General features: G+C 49.2%; 7 protein-coding genes across 7 annotated transcripts; 2 read left to right on the forward strand and 5 right to left on the reverse strand.

The window, feature by feature from the left end:
- Nucleotides 1–6,331: 6,331 nt before the first annotated feature.
- Nucleotides 6,332–8,791, forward strand: BO94DRAFT_605379 (HET domain-containing protein; the record flags this gene model as incomplete). The annotated part of the gene is made up of 1 exon (XM_025616489.1): nt 6,332–8,791. The coding sequence occupies one exon, from the start codon at nt 6,332–6,334 to the stop codon at nt 8,618–8,620; it is 2,289 nt and encodes a 762-aa protein (XP_025464097.1). The 3' UTR covers nt 8,621–8,791.
- Nucleotides 8,792–8,804: 13 nt separating this feature from the next.
- BO94DRAFT_627174 (Zn(II)2Cys6 transcription factor) lies at nt 8,805–10,631 on the reverse strand (the record flags this gene model as incomplete). Its single annotated transcript, XM_025617397.1, has 3 exons — nt 8,805–10,393; nt 10,449–10,484; nt 10,534–10,631. The coding sequence occupies 3 exons, from the start codon at nt 10,629–10,631 to the stop codon at nt 8,905–8,907; spliced, it is 1,623 nt and encodes a 540-aa protein (XP_025464098.1). The 3' UTR covers nt 8,805–8,904.
- Nucleotides 10,632–10,952: 321 nt separating this feature from the next.
- Nucleotides 10,953–12,233, reverse strand: BO94DRAFT_549413 (RCC1/BLIP-II protein; the record flags this gene model as incomplete). The annotated part of the gene is made up of 1 exon (XM_025613444.1): nt 10,953–12,233. The coding sequence occupies one exon, from the start codon at nt 12,231–12,233 to the stop codon at nt 10,953–10,955; it is 1,281 nt and encodes a 426-aa protein (XP_025464099.1).
- Nucleotides 12,234–12,460: 227 nt separating this feature from the next.
- BO94DRAFT_208855 (uncharacterized protein) lies at nt 12,461–14,453 on the reverse strand. The gene is made up of 3 exons (XM_025606137.1): nt 14,265–14,453; nt 12,699–14,215; nt 12,461–12,634 (listed from the first exon to the last, which is right to left on the reverse strand). Exons 1-3 carry the CDS (start codon nt 14,336–14,338, stop codon nt 12,570–12,572), a joined length of 1,656 nt encoding a protein of 551 aa, XP_025464100.1. The 5' UTR covers nt 14,339–14,453; the 3' UTR covers nt 12,461–12,569.
- Nucleotides 14,454–15,194: 741 nt separating this feature from the next.
- BO94DRAFT_627177 (uncharacterized protein) lies at nt 15,195–16,314 on the forward strand (the record flags this gene model as incomplete). The annotated part of the gene is made up of 3 exons (XM_025617398.1): nt 15,195–15,907; nt 15,961–16,182; nt 16,246–16,314. Exons 1-3 carry the CDS (start codon nt 15,281–15,283, stop codon nt 16,312–16,314), a joined length of 918 nt encoding a protein of 305 aa, XP_025464101.1. The 5' UTR covers nt 15,195–15,280.
- A 1,652-nt stretch (nt 16,315–17,966) lies between these two features.
- Nucleotides 17,967–19,230, reverse strand: BO94DRAFT_549416 (uncharacterized protein; the record flags this gene model as incomplete). Its single annotated transcript, XM_025613445.1, has 3 exons — nt 17,967–18,058; nt 18,216–19,044; nt 19,102–19,230. 3 exons carry the CDS (start codon nt 19,228–19,230, stop codon nt 17,967–17,969), a joined length of 1,050 nt encoding a protein of 349 aa, XP_025464102.1.
- A 1,538-nt stretch (nt 19,231–20,768) lies between these two features.
- Nucleotides 20,769–22,498, reverse strand: BO94DRAFT_208874 (uncharacterized protein). The gene has a single exon (XM_025606138.1). It carries the CDS (start codon nt 22,274–22,276, stop codon nt 21,026–21,028), a length of 1,251 nt encoding a protein of 416 aa, XP_025464103.1. The 5' UTR covers nt 22,277–22,498; the 3' UTR covers nt 20,769–21,025.
- Between the last annotated feature and the right edge of the window lie 194 nt (nt 22,499–22,692).

Here is a 22,692-nt window from a genome sequence, read left to right on the forward strand (position 1 = left end):
CTTCACTTAAAGTTAGTTACAGTTGCTTGGGTGTAGCAATCCCTCTTTTTAAAAATTGTGTACTTGCTCAAAGTACCAACACGAGGCAGGACGTACCCGACTCCAACAGGGCTCTGTGCATTCCATGATCATGAGCTACTTAGGATATTCAAAAACCGCCCTCCTCCAGGGAGCTAGCTGGGAAAACAAAACCTCACATCTGGGGTAATATTCACTAGATACTGATCAGACTCGTTTTCGCGTCTCATGAAATAGAGGCCACCTAACTATTCATTTTGCGTATGGTTATATGGCTTCCGGACAGAATCCAAGAAACGAAGCCACCGGATCCCCTTAATCCACTGTTTACCAGACTAATGTACCCCAACCCCTTATTGCTGTTTTAATAATTCACGGGAAATTATCCTTTGTATCTGAACCAATGTCCGTTTGTGAGAAATACGTGACGGTGGCTGAAGCTGAGTATGAAAGGTACAGTGACGTGTAAAGACTGATCGCTTCCCGGATAATAGATTTGTTTCGATAGAAAGCCTTGAGACTATTTGACTCTAGGCTTAATGGCCTTCTTAACTCTTTATATTCTAAGTGTTTCTAGGATCATCTTTAATAGAACTTTGTGCCAACAATTGAGCAAATACAGCTATTAAACAGTGTCAAAACGCCTGCCTCTTGTAAAAGATAATATGCGTTGCGAAAATACTGCTTACGAAGAATGAATAGAGAAGGCATTGTTGAACATTTGTCAGACAGGGGATTGTGTTATTTGTAAATCACTGGTGCTGTGTACAGACGGGTACCTTCCTGCCCAAGGTAACAAACAGCCGGGTGAGTTCCATCGCCTAAATGTTTTGCCGGCTTCGGTTCAGCGCAGCAAGCAGGTAGATTACAAGTGCTCGTTTGCTGCACGCGACAAGCAGCGAACCCACGGGTTTTCCAGCTTCCCCTAGTTCTGCAAAGTTGAATCAAACTAGATGATATTGGATGGAACTTGATGGAATTGGTAACTGCAGATCAAATTAATCATTCTAGTAATAGCCAAGCTGCATCGTGAAACAGGGCAGTGGAAACACGATGACTGCTCGAGCCACCTCTAAGCTCTAGAAAACGAAAGGAGAAGAATGTTAGGAAAGTGACAGTAACATCCTTGTTGCTACTAGTTACAAGAGAGGAAAGGGAATCCTGCAGGGTTGGTGGTTACAGCATGTGTGGAACAACTGCCTGAACAGGCAAGTGCCAGGGAGAGGCTGCGATACATACACAGTACGCACGATCATTGTTCGCTGCGGTACGTATAATTAACTAGCAGGCGCTAGATGTTCTCTGAAAGGTATCATCCCTACAGGATATATTATTACGGCTGGTTGCAATCATGATTTACCACCGAATGCCGGAATCATGACTTGAGCGAAGAGTGTAGTTCGTCAAACTATCTACAACCAGCTCACGTATTGTACCGTCATCCCAAACTGGTTCATTAACCAGGTATTGTATTTGGGGCGACGGGGAGTTCAAGGTACATGGTATTGAATGACTGTATTGAAGTTCTAACTGTTAGCTTACTAACGTGGCTTGTTACAGACGCCAATCCGTATGTGGAAAAAAAAAAAGGGGGAACAGAAAAAAATCGATAAATGCAAGCCCAGGCGGACCTAACCAATCAGTAAAAAGCTCCATTTTACTGAGGAATTGTGAGAAAACTTTGACCACTTGGCGGAGACCATCGACGAGCTGACGTCAATCCCGATGCGGAAAGGGGTCGTAGAGGCCCGGTCAGCTAAATTACAACCACACGGCGTCAAATGATGGCTAGCCGTGGGAAACCGATGGTTGACTGCATGAAAGAAAAGAAATAATAGATAATATCATGTCATATTAACTCACCAGACTGCGCGTTGATACACTCTTGTGGCATTGGATCGTGGGCCAGGCAAAGGAGGAGGTCCGGCCGGGCATGCCAACCGGAGCCGGGTCGACTGTAGAGCCGAGCCCGAAGCCACTCCGAAGTTGGGAACAGACAGATCGATTTCCACCATAAAGTTAAATACGACCGAGGGGAGCGGCAAGGGAAGAAACCTTAAACTCACCACTGTTGATCAACGTCACGGGCTCGGAAATTGGTGACAGGGTCACGGACCAATCGGATATAACCCCAATGAATTTGAGAAGCCGCGGCGTTTGTGATCGATGTAAAGTACGATATTCATGGCAGGCAGACTGTCATTCCATCTACTCAGCTGGCTTGCTTCGCTGGGCGCGGAAACTACAACTTCACCGCCAGATTCAAATCAGAGAAAAGTATCTAGTGATGTGCAGAAATTCGACTGTCTACCAAGTTGAATTCCACCCGCCTGGATTCTACGAAGCTGTAATGACTCACTTCTTGATGGGGGGGGGGAGGAAATCAATATCGAGAAAAAGAATTATTTCCGGTGAGGACTACTGGCATCAGGCTGCGTCATTCGCGACCAGATGATGGCTGTGAATAGAATCCGATCTATCAACTCCAGCCGCAACTACTAGCAGGAGGCGATCCCCTAACCGGAAGCATTACGCGAACCCCAGTGTAACCTAGTAGGCTTACGGCAGCGACTAGGCCTGTTCGGGAAGAGCTACAGCCAATAAAACTATAATGATACGAGCGGCCTATAATGTGCTATATCGATTCATAGGTCACCAAATCTCGCTAAAATACCTTGACTACACTGTAAGGATGTATGAGGAGTACGGAGGAATCTGGATGGTAAGGTCCAACGTCCGCGGGGTGCAGGTGCAGGTCGGATAGGGCCGAAGCCACACCGTACTCCACCTCAGTATCAAGCGAGCCCTCCAATGTGATAAGACTAAGAAATCGCGCGTCCATCGTGAAATACAGACGGCGGAGGAAGGAGGAGAATTGATGAAAGAAGCCAAGGACGGTGAGATGGCCACCGCAGTCTGTAAGTAATGGGTCACTCCGGGCATTAGTAATTTGTCCCCGTTGGAGAAGGAAGGCTCGGGGTCAAACTGGCAGAAACCCCACCGCCTTCGGACTGCAGACTGCTGCCTGAGGAGTGGTGCCTGATGCCTTACTAATGCCTGAGGCCAACATCCGTTCCTGAAATAACTGATTAAGGCTCGGTATCAAGATTGTGGCTAAACAGTAATATAGAGGCATCTGTAGGGATCGTACAAGAGTTAGTACATGGTCCTGTGCGATGTCCTCGAACATGAGCGGGAGTGCAACTGAATCAAGCACTAATTGCTCTTCGGTCCCAGTCCTGATTGACTAATATATATAGTTGGCATAGAGAATAGTTCGAGTTGTAAGATTTTTGAGGGAGCCTTTGGCTGCAGGCCTGAGACATTCTATCAGATAACAGTTGCTCTAGAGGATCGGTATTTATCAATGTCTACTGTAAAAGAGGTTCGATGCCGATTGTCAATCTCTGGGGTGAGTAGTACATTGAGAAAGTGACAGGATTGTATCTACATATCTAGTACTACGAGTGTGTTATTCGACAGTTGTTGGGCCAGGAGTGCTTCTCAACCCATGCTTGGATGGCGAGAGGAATGAGACCGCCGGTGGTACGCCGAGAGGGCATTGCTCTGAAGACTGCCAAACATGAAGATGATAGGTGGAAGAAATATCTACTCGATTGTGGTTTGGGTAATATGGCATTCATTACTAGCTTCCTACAAAGCCATGGCTAGACGATCGGCATAGAGACCAAACGAACAGCCGACCGCAAAGGAACAGGAGTGAAAACATCCCGACCAAGTCAGCACAAGCGCTGCCAGGGCCTGATATCCTCCTCCTTTGGAATATTCAATTCCGACAGCACACTCCCCTCAACTGACTAACCCAACCCAGAGCGTCCTGGTAGACACCGACGCCCCAGTATGCTCCCCCCTCAGTACACGAGGCAGCTCTTGTGGAGCAATGTAACTGGGATTCGCCAGGGGCTGGCCCAGATCATTGGGACTCCACTGCACCGTGTTCATCTTCATGACGGATGACCCCACACCCCCAAGCCCCATCCACCATGCCTGCCAGGTATATTGTCCATTAAGGTACTAGACATGCGACCATATTCCGGGACCGACGATGTTGTGGTAGGGAGCGAGTATGCTGGTCGCGAGGGATCCTGTCCATGGCCTCATCGCTAAGACCCACATGATCCGGCTGTTGATCTGCAAAGGAGCACGACGATATGACACTGGGTAGTGTTTAGCACCACGGGGCGAGAGGAACGGGGGCTAGGGATCGGCGGGCTTGAGTCGTCATTGCTGGACGATCGGGAGGTACAGGCACAGACGCGGTATGCTTCGATGCGGTCGCGGAGGAGACTTTTCGCGCATGGGACAACGGCAACAACACAGTAAATGATGGAGGAGCAAAGTTTGGACGGGGAAATGTGCTAGAGATGACATGTAAGGTGAATGATGTTATCCACGTTCAGGAGACGATGGTTAAGGGCAGACTGGTTTGGAATCAGACCCCGTCGCGGGTGTTGCATTCATTCGGGGTTGGTAATGGGATAATCGAAACCAGACAGCTGTCTTTCCTTTCCTTCCTTCTTTTTTTTGGCTACGATTCTACCCTAGGAAATGATTTAATGGGTTGTGATAATGTTTCGATGGCGCTGTTCACCTAAAACAGTGGTGGGTTACACTAAACAGACCAAGACTCATTACCCTGCCCCAGGCCAATTTCTGTACGTGAACAGGTATTATTACGAGCCCGGGATGGCTTTAAGCTATAACAGGCCTTGTAATGTTTCATCATCGCTGAGATATTGATAGAGCAAGTGGACGTATCTGACTTCCGGGGCGCTGTCACGGCATCCGTATTGCACGGGACGGGGCACTTGTCCCGATCTAAAACTGGATAGTCCAGAATTATAGTTCAAGCCCCAGGTCGACTGGGCTCTTCCAGCCACCAGGTCGGTCCCTTTTTCTCAGACCGTGAAAAAAAATTATCCAGGATGGACCAGGACCGCGGCTCGACTGCGATGCAGTGTAGGATGCGCAATCCGGTGTTTTGTTATGGAGATAGCCAGGCGTGTAGGGAGGTGTGCACCCTCCGAATCCTATTGAAAAAAAAAAAAAAAAAAAAAAAAAAAAAAAATCAAAAGAGTGTCTCAAGGCCAAGTCGGATTGGCAGGGTTTCGATTGATTGATCTCACGGGCCTGGACCACCACCGGGGCAGCCATCATCCTCATGCCGGTTATTGGAGATGGATGGTATGCAACGTAGTCCGGAAATACCACTAGTTTCTGATACCGTATGTCCATCCAACGTGCGCCCGGTACGTCGGTGGTGAACGGCTTTTATGTAGAATCGGGAGACCATGAGCCATGGGGTACGAGTAGACGTGATGTGACCGTACCTATGGTTCCCAAACCCCACACGTGGAACGAACCAGTAGATCGAATGCATTGCTAGTAAGTATCAGGATGAAAACCCATGGTCACCTGTTTTAAGCAGGAGATCGGCGCTATTCCACAAGCCGTTGAGAAGAAGTGTTGCTAGAGGGCTTGGCCAACCACAGACTTAGCAAAGTTACTAGATGTGTTTACCATGACGGTCGCTGTACCTGACTGTTGGTGGTGCCAGTGAGTATTCTGCGTTGATAGTCCGCAGTTTGTCCGCAGTTTGAGGCGACGGGACGCTCGATGATGATCATCGTCAATTCTCAAGCCAGTGCCGGCTCTTTGCAGCATCTACCACACATGAGGATTGCTAGAGAGGCTATTGCTGAGCCGACAACCGTGCATCTTCAAAGCAGTGATGTTGGAGCCCCCTAGCTGTAATTTATTGGCTGAAGATCAGCCAGCCAGGCAGCTGGGCCCGAGCTGCTACAGTCAAAGGTTAACATTCGCGATGAACGTCAGCCAATGGCTCCATGCCGAGTGGAGACTAGAATTAGCCTGTCCTTATCCGGCACTCACATCTGATTGCCGACGATTAAAAGACCGAACAGTCGGGCTCAGTCTGCAGCTGAGTGGCACGATCAGCGGTGGGCACCGCATCCCGTGGGACCCCGAATAACCATGCCGGGTCGAATCTTAAATTTAGCTCCCAGACAGGCAAGGCTCTCTGATTGGAAGGTCTGATAGCCTCTGTTCAAGCCATAGGCTAGTCAGAAAAGCGTAGTGTAGTACCCATGTTGCCAGGGGTGGAGGGCCACGATCAAGAGGGTATTCCACATCTCATCTGGATTTCAGCTCTTCGATCCCCGAAATCTGTCTCTTTGACACTATAACGACCTGTGGGATCGAATTACGTTGGCATCTTGATTTGAAAGTCCTGTATTTCGTCAAATCTCTCTGCTCGGTGTAATCGTTCGCCATGAATATGGAAGCCACTGCTACCGAAAACGTTGCCACGCCAGGCCTGGATAACGGTCATGCCTGTTCCCTCTGTGAGGACATCGAGGTTATACGACACCCAAATGTGTCACTCAATGATCCTGTGGCTATTCGTACCTTCAAACATGACCTATTTCATTATGTTTGTTCTTCCTGCCCCTCGAAGAAATGTCGGGGGCACACTGACCTGTGCCCTATCTGCACCCATCTTCGCATCCACCATTTAGCTGCCTGCATCCCTTCCCCCCCTGACAAGCTCAGAATCTCGGGATGGAAGCCGCTAGAGGTAGGGAGTTTACGAATCAAATTCGCAACCACAGGGGAAGTGCTGGAGCGGCAATCAGGGTGTGCGATGTGCAAGGTGATTGTCGACACTGCTAGGGTACACTACCCGCCAGGGCTTACTGGTTCTAGCCCTGAAGAGCCCATTCACATTTTTCTCGAGGGCTACAGAATAGCAGTGGTATATGGACACCGTCAGCTGCTTCAGCTTCCCTTATACAAGCGAACCCACGATCATAGCCCTCATTATCAGGTAGGAATGGGATGTCCCGGCCAACCTGGTAAATTGACCCCGGTGGATGAAAAAATCAACTGGAAAACGCCACTTCGCTGGATCGCCCAAGACAGACTTCATCGGGAGAAAAAAAGCCGCAAGACTGAGTGGCCGGAGCACCTCAAGCTGATTGACGTCGACCAGGATCAAATAATCGATGCACCCAATCCATGTGAGTTCATGGCACTGAGCTATGTTTGGGGAGCAGTGAAGGAAGTCGACTTGCCCGATTGGCCTTCGTTCAACCGAGCTGTACTGCCTGCGACGATCAAAGATGTCCTTGTTGCATGTAATCATCTAGAGCAGCGATATCTGTGGGTCGACCAACTATGCATCGACCAACGGGATGAGAAAGAAAAGAGAGCCCGGTACGATCAGACAGGCTGCATTTACAGCAATGCCGTTTGCACCTTGGTTGCGCTCGCGGGGGAGGACTCGAATTACGGACTCCCGGGAGTCACCCAGCCACGCCTTTGGAGTATTGTCCAGCAAGGGAATGTGGCGATTACCATCCCGCAGCTGTATCCCTACCAATCCATCGAGAGAAGCCAGTGGAACACCAGAGGATGGACCTTCCAGGAGGGTCAACTTTCCCAAAGGCTCCTCTATTTTGCAGAATATGAGGTTCTCTTTTTCTCGCCCATGCTTGACAATCGCCAGTATAAACGGGAATGCGGAAGTCTAGGGTGTTATAACCCTATTGGCTTTTGTCCGATTGACGGCTACTCAAGAGCCTTGAAGTCATACAAATACCGGCATCTGTCAAACCCAGCCGACATATTGCGTGCCTGGGAAGCGGTGAGCCGACTGTATTTCGGTTGTGAGACGTATTACGGACTGCGACTTGGATGGATGGATGAGGAGATCCTCTGGTATATCTACTACGATAAGTGCCCTCGGCCTGGGGAAGTCTTCCCATCCTGGTCATGGGCATCTCAGATGCCACGGGCTCTGTACGAGGGATGCATAGTTGGCCTCGCAGTGTGGGCGGTACCTAAGGAAGGGGGATCATCATCCGACATCACTCTCTGCCAACCTGCTTCTGACCGTCCGTTGCCGCTGCACAGCGGAGTACTTGAATGGTACGAGGCGATCTTGGTAGCCTGGTCAAAAGGCTGCATGCGGCGACCATTCCCTCTCGACCTGACACGACCATCCCCCCTGGGGCTGGGATACAACAATGAGACAGCCGAGGAGGTTGCGAGGTTGTGGAATAGCTACGCCGAGTACTGGCAATATTTCTTTGGAGACCTTGATAACGACACCACATTCACGTCAGAGGATCGCAAGGTGGCTTCGTCTGGTCATGGACGCATTCTTGTTCACAGCCAAACCGCGAAATTCAATATCGAGCACATTCTCGGTTCGTGCAAATTCGACATCTATTCAAAGAACGGACGATGGATAACTATGACGGAACTCGATAAATACATGGAACCATACCTGCCGTCCGGGCAAGGGGAGTTTATAGCGTTGTCAATTGCCAATGACTTATACTATTCCATTGATCACGAACGGGCGAGAACACTCGATGGCCGTTTGCGTCTACACAGACTAGAAAACATACTCGGCGAACCATTCCTCCTGAATGCCATGTGGATCGGAAGAAACCTAGCAAATCCCGATGTCGCGCGCCGCTTGACGGTGGTGAGAATCCCCCTGAAACATTGGGTGGAGGCCAGGCCACGGTTTGAGACAATCGTGCTGGAATGAGTTTCCGACTACCTGCGGATATTTTGTACATCTAGCAAATGTCAAATAAACCTGTTTCTCTGGGAATTCCGTCGCGGTACTCTAGGAACCGTTGTTCCTATTGTATGCTGGGGTCGGATTTTCGGCCTCTAAAAATCTATTTTTACGTAGAGGTCCGGTGGTCGATTATGGAAGCCATCTGAGGGTCATAATTCTTCTCATCAATTGCATCATCTCATCAACAGGTTATCTGCTTTACCAAACCAGTCGTCTCCGAAATCGCGCATTCGTATGTAAATAATAAATCACCACCAGGTGGCTATGACCTCAATCCCCCGACGAGAGAGCTCCCAGTCTTCAACAGTCTTCATCACAACACGGACTTGCCGTTCCGTAGCTAAAAGAAAATCCCATGTCGCCACTCGATGCGCCTTGCATATCCATTGTCCCTCAATGCACCCACTCGCTGACTCCGGGTTTGCGCTTGCCTGAGGGCATCCATTTTCTTCGATCTCTATTACCTTTTCCACAATGTAAGAGGCCAACATGCCCTCACAGATTCCCTCCCGCCGCGGATACCGTCGCATAAGATCGAGAGCCCTCCGCCGGAGCAACGGCTCCCGACATCGTGTACCGACCCAGAATAGAGGTTCCACAATACCAGTCTCCAGGCTGAAGGTTGGATGCTTCTGCTGCTCTTTGACCGAGCGGTGGTCGTCTCGTGTATCCATCTGACCACTACCCAGTATCCGAGCCACAGTATCAACCATGATCACGTAGTCCGAGAGTAACACGTCATGAGCCAGTTCTCCCCGGCTTCGGTCCAGGGCTAGCAGGACTTCGATAAATTTCCGCCGGATACTCAATAGGTCCATGGCCGTTTCTTGTAGGTATTCCGGGCTCATGCGAAGAAGTGTTGCTAGTCGAGCATCCCATTCTCGGACCTGGCGGAGGTACACCTCTTTAGCATCAGGTGAGACAGGACCCACATTTGGAGCCTGCGTCTTATAGTAATCCAGGTAGAAGCGCATGACGTCGTTGAATACTTCCTCCAGGGAAATGTACGCATCGAGAAGCGTGGCAAAGGGGCGTTCGCTGGATGAGGCAACTAGCCGGTTTTCTATCCACCCAGAAGACAGATCCTGCATGGCTAGGTACGGGCGGACCTGGGAGTCAAGTCTCATGAAAATTAGCAAAAGCATCTCAGCTCCGAGCCAATCTTCTGGAGACCTAACAAGGCTCGATTGCAGGCCCCACTGGTGAAATAGCTTTAATCCGTTCTGGATGTGCATGAATGCCTGTGGCTGGCGGCCTTGGAGACATGAGATGCAGATATATAAGACGCACGTAGCCAACACCGCAATCTTATCGCGAATGGTTAAAGTCTCTCCAGAGAGCTGATTCAGGAGGGATTGAATAGATTTATTGAACTGCTTCAGAGCGAATTGGACATTCCGTGTGTCCCCCATCCTGGGTCGAGTGAGGGACGCACTGGGGTCAACATACTCGCGATGAACACCGGCAAGTGCCGTCATCCCGTGCCAGAGGGCCGGGTAGCGATGGGAATCCTGCAATAGTCGGTAGGACCAAAAACCAAAGTCGAAAAACCCGGCTAGGGTCGATGTGGTGATGGATCGAAAGAAGTAAAAGTTCTCCTTCTCTCCGGAATCTAAGGTCACGAAATCCCACGTGGACGGCAGCTTCGACGGGATGAGGGAATGATATTTCTCATTTGCGATGGAGTTATCATCGTATCCCTCACAAAATCGACCAGTGGAATGGCAGTTTCGACAGCTGGTTGATTGGTTAGTATGCAGATGAAGGGCTGATCTTCATTACTGCCACGCACCTTGGCCTCGCCTCGTCGCATTTGATTCGGCGGATTCTGGGGAAGTCAGTCCATCTGGTGCTTTGGCCAACAGTGTCGTCCGTACTTGCAAGTCACACAGCCTGTTCTTACTCGCGCTGCCCACCGTTTCTTTCGTCCCCGACCCGGACCCCTGGCCGGTGTCTTTTCTAGGGTTGACTCCATTTCAGTTTCGGTCTCTATCGGCCCACCAGGGATGCTGTTGGAGCTTTTTGCAGTCTCCTTCAATTTTAATCCGATGCACGAGTAGAGAACGGAGAGGGTCTGAGGAATTTCGAGGGGGCGTCACGTGGATGTGAGGCCTCTAACGACTGGTCCAAGTTAGTGAGCCTTTAGCGGTACTGCAGTCATCCGCTAAAACATCACGGGAGCAGCCGTCATCCGGGGGCCCGACCGTGAATTAATTCATGGCAACTGCAAGGCTCTAGAACAACAACAAATAAATAACTATACCCCAGCCTTGGAAATTGGGATGGCAAGATATGCTTATGGCCTTGATGAGGTGAGGATCAGCGAGTGTTCTCCATCGGCAAACACTTCCTCGCATTTCCGGCCCACCAGAGCTTCCGTATCCATTCTCTCCCAGCTCACGGCGAACTCCTCGTCCGTCTCATTTGCCAACATATCAATTACGTTCCCCTCGGTGCACAACCCAAACTGTCGGAGACCGATCCCTAACTGGCCTTGAAGGCCTTCCCCGACAGACCACAGTGATCCATTTACTGCAAGGACAATGATGTGGTTGCGCCCTGCAGCGGCACTTTTAATTTTCAAGGCCGTATCCGCGGTCGGAATGAAAGCCTCCTTGAATTCCGCACTGTCCCGATCGTTGGCATCCTCGATCTCGGGCCACTTGTTCGTCCTATATCCCCACACGAATAATTGTCCAGATCGAGAGACCGCAACATCATTTACCCCGCCTGTAGACAGTGTCCTAATCGGCGGAAGGGGTTGCCTCCTAGGCTCATAGTCAAGCAATTTTGGTTCCCATGAAGGCCACTTTTCAATAGGCTTATGACGAAAGTCATGTTCAAAAAGCGCATCCATCCACTCGTCCTCATCATAGTCAGATGGGGTGGGGGGTTGCTCTGGAAGGTCGTCCCCCCACATGAAGACCTCACCACTTTCTGTAAGAGCAGCAAATCTACTAGTCAATTTGACGATAGGCGAGGAGAAGGTTGCGGTATAGGTAGGAGCTTGGTTCGGTTCCGATGATTCAAGAAAGGAGCAAAATGGCTTCCAGGAGTCGAAGGATAGAACTGTTTGAGGGTCTTGCTTGAGGACGATGGCGACCGCTCCCGAAATCAGGTTTGGATTGTGATAGTCAACACGTCGGGTTGCAATGTGCTGGATCGGGATGCGACTGAAGCTCTGTACTCCAACAGTGTCTCTGACAGTCGAGAGTGTCCCATCCTCGGTGAGAAATATGAATCCATCAGCCAGGCGAGCAGCACTGACCAGAGCATTAATGTTCCATGACTGTGTTGCCTCTGCCAGTGAGTGATGTTTCAAGGGATCATCACCACGGTGCTTCAACTCCCCATCGATGTCGAAGAAATCCGCATCATTTTCGCAGTAAATGACCCGGATCTTTCGCACGGCTCGAAAAACCTGCCTGGGCTTCAAGACCCAAAGAGGGCAGTAGGGGCTGTCCTTGCCATCGTTGTTGTGTTGGCATCTGTGCGGCTCGTTGACGTATCGTCTAACACAGCAGGCTGGTTCTCCGAGATCGCCCGCACTATTGTCTCCACAGCCAAAAAGTTCCATTTGTGTCAGACGGGCCAACTAAATCGTCGGTAAACTCGGAAATAATGCTTCTGAAGTATTGAGAATTGTAAGGGCGCGACGACGGCAAAGGGAGAAAGTCAAGTGTTGCTAGAAGGTGGGGGGGGGGGGGGGGGCGGCGCCGATAAAGTCGGGGAGGAGACAGGAGAGAGGAAAGAGGAAAGAAGAAAGAAGAAAGAGGAGAGAGGGCCAGTAGACGAGGGGAGAGACCCCGTGGTACCCCGTGATCTGGCATGCCGCTGCCTAACCCTGCAACAACTTGCCAATCACAAGTAGTACTCTCTTCCCTAAATATTCTTCCACCACATCATTTACATGTCAAGACATCGTGACGAAGATGGAACCTTGGTACGTGACTTTCATTCTAGTGGAAACTAGAACGGCTGATGCAGACTCATACAGTTAATTAAATCATCAATTGGGATTTTCCCTCCAGGGGAAACTAACACGATCCGGTGGTGATCAAGGTACTCCAGACTCTAATAATAGCCTGAACAGCGTCCGCCTCATTTCCCCCGTCCTTGAACGAAACTGTCAGCGTTCTCTGCTCCTCTAACGTTCTTTGCCCCCAGGGCTTGATCTTCGTCGCCGTATTGAGTTTGGTGACATTGTCCACCAATGCGCTCCATCCGATCGAATCTCCGCCATTCTCATCGGGGTGAAACTTGTACGCTACCTTGACCCGACCCGGGCCTTTACCCCAGACCCCATTGACATGAACTCCCTTGACTGGATCTTTATCCCACCGGATCATCCACGGTATCTTGCCAGTTAGGTGGACTCCTTCGATCGTGACCCCGCCTCGGGGAAGTTCATAGGTGCCACCCACACCCATGGCCCATGTGTTAATAATCCTTTTTTGTCGCGTACCCTCCTGTTTGTTGCTGACAAACAAACTGGCACTTTGAAGCCCCTCGACTCCGAGGTAACTCAGCGCTGTCCCAAGCGGATCATCAAGTTCCACGGTGAGCTCAGTTCTGCGACTCAGAGGTTGCCCCGAATACGGTCGCTTCGATGACGGGCTCGCATCACATGAATCCGAAGCGGTGCTGGTCGCAGTTGATAGTGTCTCAGTGGATTGCGAACTGAAACTGGTTGATTGGGTCGCCGTTTCAGTCGTGGAAGGACTTTCCATCGATGAATGTGTCGAGGAAGATGTACTACTACTAGCAGTGGTCTTGTCATCGGTGTCACTGCTTGGGTCGGGCGTGGGAATCAGATTCTCCCCAATGGTGATCGTTGGCCATGCAGGAAGGGGTGGTTTGACTGGTGGAGGATAAATCCCTGGCAGTGACATGCCCCAGAGCAGAATGCCTTCATGAATGCTTGGGCAGAACCAACAACCAACCAGCAGTGGAACGATGGCGGTAGCATGGCTGGAATCTCCGGTCCGTGTATGCGTGTTGGTTGTTACTGTACCACTTACACTCACAGTGGACGCGTCTACTGTGTATGCAGTAATTATCGCTAGCGTTGTGGTTTCGGACTCTGAGCTTGTGAAAGCTGTAGGCTCTTGGGAAGTACTGGATTTAATATTTGGAGACACTGTTGTCGTCAAATGAACAGTCCCCGACGCATCGGGCCTTCCACTTGACCCCAAGCCTGAGATTGTCCCACTCGTCCATACCGCAGCTGGAGTAATGGAGTGTCCAGATAATCCGACCAAGGTAGTGCCTAATGCTGGGCTTGATGCTGGGCTGGGGGATTGGTCTTGTGGTTGAATACTGGTGAACGATATAGGCGTTGAACTTGGAGGTGGAACCAAAATCGAAGGAGAACCAGGGATAGAGTCGGAAGGTGAATACCGCAGCGTAGCCACAGAGCTTTGAATAAGGAATGATTGCTTTTGGGTGTATGGGACACTAGACTTCGTGCGTTGGAAGCTCTTATATTGAGATTGTGCTGATAGCGACAATGGCCAGGGACCAACCCTGGGAACGCTGGTCGGAGAATTGACCGGCGAGCTTTGATTTGAATTAGTATGACCACAACGGCCTTGGTAGGTTGCCATACCTTTCACTTCCTATCGATAGTGTCACAAGGCTTATGAATATGAGTAAAAGGATACTCGTCCGTATGTGGGCCATCTTGCCAGTGTTCAGTGGTGTTCCTGCGGTTCGTGGATGCGAAACCAATTTCAGGACGACAGGATCAATTTTAATGTCCAACACAATACACTATGCTCTACCCCTGAACCACAAGGCTAGATAGAAAATCTATAATCGGAAAGCGCCGTTGACGTGGCGCATGGCATTTTGACCCCATGGAGTGCCTTGTCTACGCGCCGGCTCCTGGTACTTCGTGCCACCACCAACGATGTGGTCAAATAGGGGTTGGACAAGAAAGAATAACTGGTTTTCTCCTCTGAGGCTGTCCGGTTGTCATTTACTGGATGCGTTAAAAACAATTGTATTACGCTGTACCCAAGATGCGTATGTTGGCCCCGTATAGAGGAAGGTGAGGTGATAACCTAAAGCAAGGGTCAGCTGATCGACTAGCCCTGCCTACAGAATTGAAGCCTCGGCATGCCTACAGAACCCGAAATCTATGACAGCCAACATATTGAGGCCTCATGCGATATATTCAGTGCTATTTATAAGTGTAAACCTGCCTGGAGGAGATGGTGGGAGTCTAGGAAACGCCAGCCTGGTGGTGGCTTGGTCAGTCGGACTGTGCCATCTGGGTAGCACGACCTTCACATCCCTGATTCAATCAATGACTGGCTCCCGTAGAGAACACTAAGCATGCTAATCTCTCCAGCTACTAGGATACAGATCCCTCTAAAATCAATATCACATGCGTCGGACATGAAGACCGATAAGGCTGGCGCCAACGACACCGGCGCTTACATAAACTCTATTTGATTAAACGAAGTTATCAGGCCAGCCTCCGACCTATATTCATGGGCCTGACCACGGTGCCCAGCGCTGGTACCAAGTAACTCATTCGTCTACTCTGCGACTTCTTTCTTCTGTGTTCTCAATCGATTCATGACAGTGAATTTGTAATTCACAGCAGCCTATATTGTGATGTCACTCCAGGGATCTTTTGGCCATGGCTCGTGGAGACTGTGCCATTTTCTTATTCTTTCCACTAGCTACCTGGCTGCATCCATGCCATGGTCTCACCAGCCTCATTCACTTCAATTACGAGCCTCACCAGATTGTCTTGACTTTCCTAATTGTACTTGTCTCGGCGGAATTCTTTCATGCATAATTGAGTTCTCCATGGACCTCTATTGCGCCATCGAGTACGGTGCTGCCAATTCAACATCCTGTTTACTTCCAGATCCCAGCTCCTCCATAGCCATCATGAGCACGATTCCATCCATGACTGAGACATCAACCGCGTCAACCGCATCAACCGCTCTATCAGAACAGAGTACGAGAGCCTCCCTAACAATGGCTTCATCCGCGATCCATACGGACTCTACAACACCATCACCATCCCCTACCCAGTTATCAACAACCACAACATCACGAACACATCCAGCTACGGTTTCCCTTCCATCAGCGTCTCATACGGCTTCCAGCGGGACCCTTTCCTGCACGCAGCCAAGACCAACCGATGCTCCTTCCGTCACTGACCTGATCGAAGATATCACCTGGAACAACACGGGTGGCTATCCTGCGTTTGTGAACAAGCTCTGTGGAATAGTAAGCGATTTATCCCGTAATCCACACACAGATAACTAAACAACACTCAACAGCCTATGAGCGTCCTATTCTATAACTCGTCGGACCCATACGCCTGGTGGGTTGGAGAGAATTGGTCACATTACATGGGCACAATTCGACGAACCGATATTAAAAAACCATTGGAGAATTGTCACACCGCAATGACGGCTTTGTTCAGCGACTGTATTGTTAATGCAAATTATTACGGGGGGACATGGACCTCGGTTCAGGAGATGTATAATATCTCAGACCTGGTATTTCATTTCTCCCCTTGTATGTGAGGTAATGTGGTTAAGCTAACTATGTGTGAATGTTAGATATATCCTCAAAGTCCTTCGGGGTCGTTCTTCCCTTCGCTTGATATCAAATCGTCGTTTAGCTTATAGTGTTGTCACAGCGGGCCATCCATCCTTCGGGGCCTATTATCTCTGTTTACGTTTCGTCCTTCTACCTTATTTCGATAAATTTTGAAGCTACCTGTAGTTAAACGTAGTCGACCATCCAAGCTGACCCTGCCTTAATAGAAATAGTCTATCTATCGGGTTGAAACACTCACAAGATGGTTCTACTACAGCCCGGAATAACCAGATTCTATAACCAGGAGATGCTCGCGAGTTCGCTTTGGACTGTATTCCTGCAGACTTGGGCCATATTTTGAGTGATAAAAGGAATAGTGTTTCTTAATGGTGATTATTTCTAAGCGGAAATTACATCTATCGTATTGTTATAATCCTCTTGAATATATTTCACGCTTTCTGCGAGCCAGAAGTCGTGGGGTAGGAAGTCCATGACCTGGCCTGGCTGGTAGATCTCTCCTCTTTCTCTCTTCTACCTACTTTGTTAAACTCCATATTCATAGCAGTAGTAGGTTTATTCAACATGCAGCAGAAAGAAAAACGGAACCACTCTGCAATCCTTATACTGAGTGACATCTAGTATTCATTCTTCTCCGGCGTCTCCCATGGAACGTAGCCACATGTTAAGCTGAGATTATTATACACATGAAAGATGTAGAAGATAACTTCCAATACAAGTATAATTTCAATCTTAATTGAATACCTTTTATCCCCGACATTTAAGACTAGATTATGATGTTCATTTTCACAGAATCTTGTATATTAACTTATATACATAAGCTTAAATCCAGTTTAAAAATAAGCTTGATACAGACTAAGTACGATAAAAGAGTTTTCTCTTGGATAAAGTTATAACAGTGGCAGGATTCAACCCTGCAGCTTTCTGAATATGATCCTCCAATCATACTCCCTTAATTCAGTGCCACCAGTGGTGCCCTTCTACCATTGCACCACCGTCACCACAGACTAGATATTTATATATCCTCTGAAATAATGTTTTGGATACTTAGAATCCCAGCCAATCAGGACGCTATCCATCAATAATATCAATATCACTTCAACGAAGCAAGGACCCAGCTCTTTTGTAATTAAGCATCAATCTCGCTCTTGCCTTTTATAAAGTATTGCTGAATAAGCAATATTATATGGAGTAGTTAAGGAAGATAGATATAGCTAGCAAGTATATCAAGCTCAAATTTGAATTGCGTCGTTAATCAACACCAACTACAATGTATAAAGGCAATAAATGACTACAACATACATGGCTATTCTAGAAACACTGCACGATGCCTCACCACATCCTTTTGGGCTTGCCTTATATACAATACACTCCTGATAAAATAGACTAGATGTTTGCTTAACGTCCTCAGCTTTTCTCCAACACCGGTCTACAAAGTAATCCATATGCAACGGTTTGGAACTCACTTGAAATGAGATGATTGTACGGGCATATATGACAATATTGAATATAGTATGCTGCTTGCGTGAAGGAGAAGTACAGATGAAACCGAAACCAGGCCCACAAGAAAGATTGAAGAACGTCTGATGAATCGAAGGAGTCAAAAATGGACACAGGACTTGAAGCTAGCACATGAATGTCAAACCCATAATCGTCAAGAAATCTTGAATCTTCGTTGTCGGACATTTAGTGCTGGGCAGTCTTCCTCTCTCCACTTTCACCTTCACAGTCTAGAACCGTCGCCAGTAATAGCTCCAAGCCTGATGTGCGGCAGAGGACGCAGGTTCCAAAGTTGCTTCCGGAGTTCGGTGATTCCTGATGTGTTTGTATGTCAGCACTCACTTTTCGCTCCACCATGTCAGTGATGCTGGTTATCTCGTGGTTCCTTCAGATGGCGGATCCTCGCTCTGTAGAACCTAATCCCCCTATTTGGCGGTTTGATTCCACCAACAGAGCTATGGTGGATACATACCTCGGGCAATGTCATGCTTAATATCTTCTGCTCGTCTCTTACACCAATCCCGGCTGTCCTGGAGTTCCGAACAGTCATTTTGGAGATGATCAAGGCCAGTATCCATCCTGGGGCGTGTTTCCTGCATGCATTCGGATCGTCTGTAGCCACTCAGCAGACCTCTCTCCGGGCGTGGGAGTTCATTCAGCCTTTTCATAGCCCTATATATATCGTATAGCCAGCGATCCTTAGCATTCTGAGTAATCGCTCGGCTCAACTCTGCATCGTAAAAGTGGAAAGGAGACAAGATGTTATCGATTCTCATATAAGGGCGGTTTTGCCGGTGTAGGACGTCCCGAACCAAACGATGGGCTGCCTTTTGCCAGAAGGACTGCGTGAGTGGTGCTTCATACTCTCGAACACATAGTGACACCAATGCCTCAAAAAATGGTTCTGGTCCTGGCATTTTCACTGGCCAATCCTTCTCCGAGGGCCGATCCGAGAGTTGGATAGTCTCATGTCGAAATTTCTGATCCGAGGTGAGGCAGTAGAAGTAGGAGTCTTCCCACCCAAGACGTCCAACCGGAGGATCGGGGAAAGTCCAGCTAATGCGAGACTTTCGAAACAGGTGAATTGTCTGCTTGACGTTCAGTTGCGATGGGGGGAGATAGACATAGTCGCCCATAGACCATCCGGCACGATTATCTCCATCGCGCGATAACTTGGCCTTGTCCAGTATTTGGGCAGCTTGGTCGATATAGCGATCTGGGATCACCCAAAGGAGGAACCGTCGGTGACCAGTGAATGGTTGATCCACTGAACATTTTGACCCACCGAAATAAATAGGGCACTAATCAGGTGAGTCGGTCGGTTTTTCCAATCGGGCCAAATGTTCATCATTGATTACATCAAATACGGATGTTCCGAGGATGTTCAAGACTCGTTCACCCCATATGCAGTTAGGGATTCCTGCCTCATCCAGGAGGCGCGATATATAAGACTCGAGCTTGGAGATCGGATTGCTGACTTCAGACATGTTGCTGTGAATGTATAGAAGTTGTTGAACATAACTGAGCGGAGACTTCTGCTGGTCTGGTCTTATATATGCTTTGCGGGCCTGGAGTGAGCATTGTCACAAGGCAAGCCATGAATGCAGACATGCAGGTCAGGGACCCCCCATTTATTCGATTTAGACCGGGCTATGCATGGCAATGAGAACAAAGCGCCAACATATGCTATACCCAGTCCAATCCTAGTAGTAGGTGGAAACCTCCTATTTCAAACCTATCACTCCCCAGAACACAAAGAATATATCCACAACTTGAAGCCGGATAAATGCTACACCCCTCTGAAAGGTTGTGGCATGTGATGGTGAGCAATTCAGGCGAAGTGCAATATGACAAGCGCAGGGTCCAGTATATACAGCCTCGTTATTCTTTTCCATGATCCTTTGATCCATTTCCTTTTTTCTTTTCCCTCTTTATTTCTATTTCCGGGAACCCTCCTTCTCATTACATTCTTTGTCTCTTTTTTTTCTTTTTCTTTTTTTTTTTCTTCAATTCCCCATTGGCTTCCCGGGAATCCGCGGCGCGAATATCCATCAATCAAAACTTTCCCCATCTTTCTTTGTCTGTCGTTTCACTTTCGAAACCAACAATTCCAATTACTCAACGACCAGAGAAGGTACACACCTTTTCCAACTGTAAGCCATAAGGGTACTCCCTGCCCAACTTCAGGGTCTAGTCGTATATATAGTATATGATGGAGTTATTCCGTTTGAGCTCCATCTATATTCCAGATTGTATTCTTCTTGTATGCTTTCCCCTCTAGATTCAATTTGATTTGATTCAAGTGTCCATTAATTTAATGAAGCCACCCACATGATATGCGCGTAGTGACTACATAAGTGATACATTCTATCTAATACGAAAACTTCCCAACATCCTAATCCAGAGCTAAGCAAACAACAGTAAACACGCATCCAGAGACATATACTGACAGATAGATGATTTCTTGATATTCTTTAATGATTCAACATGGAATCACTATCATGAAAATCTACATCCATATTCAAACTCTCTACCATACAGATACTTACAGATAGAATAAATGCTAATAACAGGAATTAGCTATGTGGCTCCTAAATACATAGAAGAGCACCCCCCCCCCCCCACCTGTTCTTTACATCTAGGGACTTTCTCATGGTGTTCTACCATTACACTTGCAGACATACTAGTAGACCCAAGATGACAAAGACAGTCCCGGAGACAGATACTCTTTAAGCTGATATACTCCTGGGTTTTTTTAAACTGCTGCATGCCCAAGATTCCACTGTAGTAAGTGTTGTCGTAGCCAAAGACTAGAGCCCCGATCGCGGAGATGGAGCAGTAGATCAAGGCCCATAGAGTCCATCGACGAGAGGTACGCGAAACACGGAATGATGAAAGCCGCCCCCCACGTCGTCCTACATGCAGCGAAGGAAACCATTCGCTCGCTTGGTTCTGATGTCTTCCCCTCCCGGATGGCACCCCCACGGAATGTGCCTTGGATTGCGGGGGAACCAATGGGCGGACCAGGCTTGCGTAGTGAAGCGCCCTAACCTTCCGGATTCGATTGTTTATAGGCAAGCGGACTGGAACAGAGCGTATCGTCCTGGCCCAAGGTCATCTATCTGATCGTGACCGAAGATTTGTCCGCACCGCGAGTCATTGATGTCGATTGAGAGTCTCTCGTTGGCAGAATACGGGAAGGTTTATTGATGTTCTGGTTATATAAGTATCGTGGAGCTTATGTCGGAGTGAGACGACTGCGAAATGATTGTGTTTCTTTCATCATACATGCGGAATGAAATCAGTCCACTCGACATTTACAAACGAACTCCATGGTAACCGTCTCAGACTAATAAAGGCCTCGATGATTATATACATGCGGGCCGGCACCAGGCACGCACTAATAAGGGACATGGTGACGTCCAGCACCCAGGCCCGCCACCCGCGTTCTTCCTTGCCGCTGGGTTGAACCCAGATCCACGTCAAGGACTGGTGGCCGTGGAAGCCACATGCTGTGAGTGTTACCCGCAGCATGCTTGACAAGGGGAGACCGGAGGCTAGGAATACACTCATGACGCGCCACATCGTCTGTTCGGTGGTCGTCGGAAACACGTGGTTCCACCCTAACAGATGGACGGCCGGGTGCACCATGGCCTGGAGGGACACCAGCAGCCAAGCCCGTTGGCTCAGGCCGCTGAACACAATCTTATCATCTGGCATGCGCTGTAGGGGCTGGTCCTGTGGACGAAATTGCTCGAGTGTGGGCCGGCGATGCCACCGCTGTAGTGGTTTCTCAACAAAATCCAGCGGCGTCTCACGAAAGGGCTCGACTCCGATCTCTCCAGCACTGTTGATGAGGCTGGTAACAGACCCGCTCTTGAGCTCAATGATAGTAGGCACACCCACATTCTGTGGCTTGTGCAGCCAGAAGTAGTAGGTGGTGATGGTGGAGAGCACAAAGGCAATGGTAAAGAGCTCTAGCGGGGAGACGGCGAGGCCCTGCGCCGCCCGAGCGATGGATTGGACGACTAGCCAGACCCCCTGCACCAAGGCCACGCATTTGGCAAACGTATCCGCCTTGCTCTTGTCCCAGATCTCCGCCTCGGTAATGGTGGGGCAGTCGATGTGCTGTGTCTCGACGAGGTAATGGATGGAGGCGGCGGTAATGGGGAAGGGAGGGTAGTCAGTCGAATGAAGGACAAAGCCACCGCTGTTGGCGTAGAAGGCGTGTTTAAGAGACCAGTCCTTGTAGCCGAGGCCGTGCATCTTAGCCACCGATTCCTGTGCTGACTGCCACTGCATGGCCGAGAAACCGACGAGCATGTCGGGTGCGAGAATGGCAAATGTGCCCCAGCGAAGCTTGCGCCCGAGAACCGTCCATGTACTATCATCGGGAGCCGGGATGTTCAGGTGAAGAACCGTCCAGAGAGCGGTCGAGAGCACCAAGCAGCAGCCCCAGAGGATATCAATAGTACCCCGATCGTTGGGGCCGTCTACCCAGCCGCTCATTTCTTTCTCCGGTAGGGGGGCCATGATCAGCGAAGTCAAAGGCTTCCCTTCTCCTTCCTTCGAGGATGGTAGTCACCGCGAATCACGATATGAGAGTCAGACGGGTACAAATAAGAGCACCCCCTTGCGAGATGCTCGGCAGGGAGATGATTAATGAACCCCTCCCAGTGTTGTGTCATGACGGATCGCCTTTCGGCCAGTGGTGCACTAGCGCACATGCAGGGGATGCAGATACGGAGTAAAAAGTCAGAGGACAAACCTAGGGGCGAGGTTAGCCGATGATGGCGTAGATGCCTGTTGCAGACTAACGTCCCAAAGGGTACAAGTGTGCGGTAATAATATGAGGATTGGCATGCTGCAGGAGCTGCCAGGCCTAGACACAGGGTCCTTCTCAAGCGAAAACAAATCAACTCTCATAATCAGGTGCATCATCAAAGCCA

This window comes from Aspergillus sclerotioniger (genome assembly GCF_003184525.1).
Source record: "Aspergillus sclerotioniger CBS 115572 chromosome Unknown BO94scaffold_28, whole genome shotgun sequence".
Classification (NCBI taxonomy): domain Eukaryota; kingdom Fungi; phylum Ascomycota; class Eurotiomycetes; order Eurotiales; family Aspergillaceae; genus Aspergillus; species Aspergillus sclerotioniger.

Coding starts and splice junctions, on each gene's coding strand:
- BO94DRAFT_208855 (XM_025606137.1), bottom strand. CDS start 14,338: ATGGCCCACATACGGACGAGTATCCTTTTACTCATATTCATAAGCCTT. Junction 14,216..14,264: donor CTATCGATAGGAAGTGAAAG/GTATGGCAACCT, acceptor TTCAAATCAAAG/CTCGCCGGTCAATTCTCCGA. Junction 12,635..12,698: donor CTTGATCACCACCGGATCGT/GTTAGTTTCCCC, acceptor AGTCTGCATCAG/CCGTTCTAGTTTCCACTAGA.
- BO94DRAFT_208874 (XM_025606138.1), bottom strand. CDS start 22,276: ATGGCCCCCCTACCGGAGAAAGAAATGAGCGGCTGGGTAGACGGCCCC.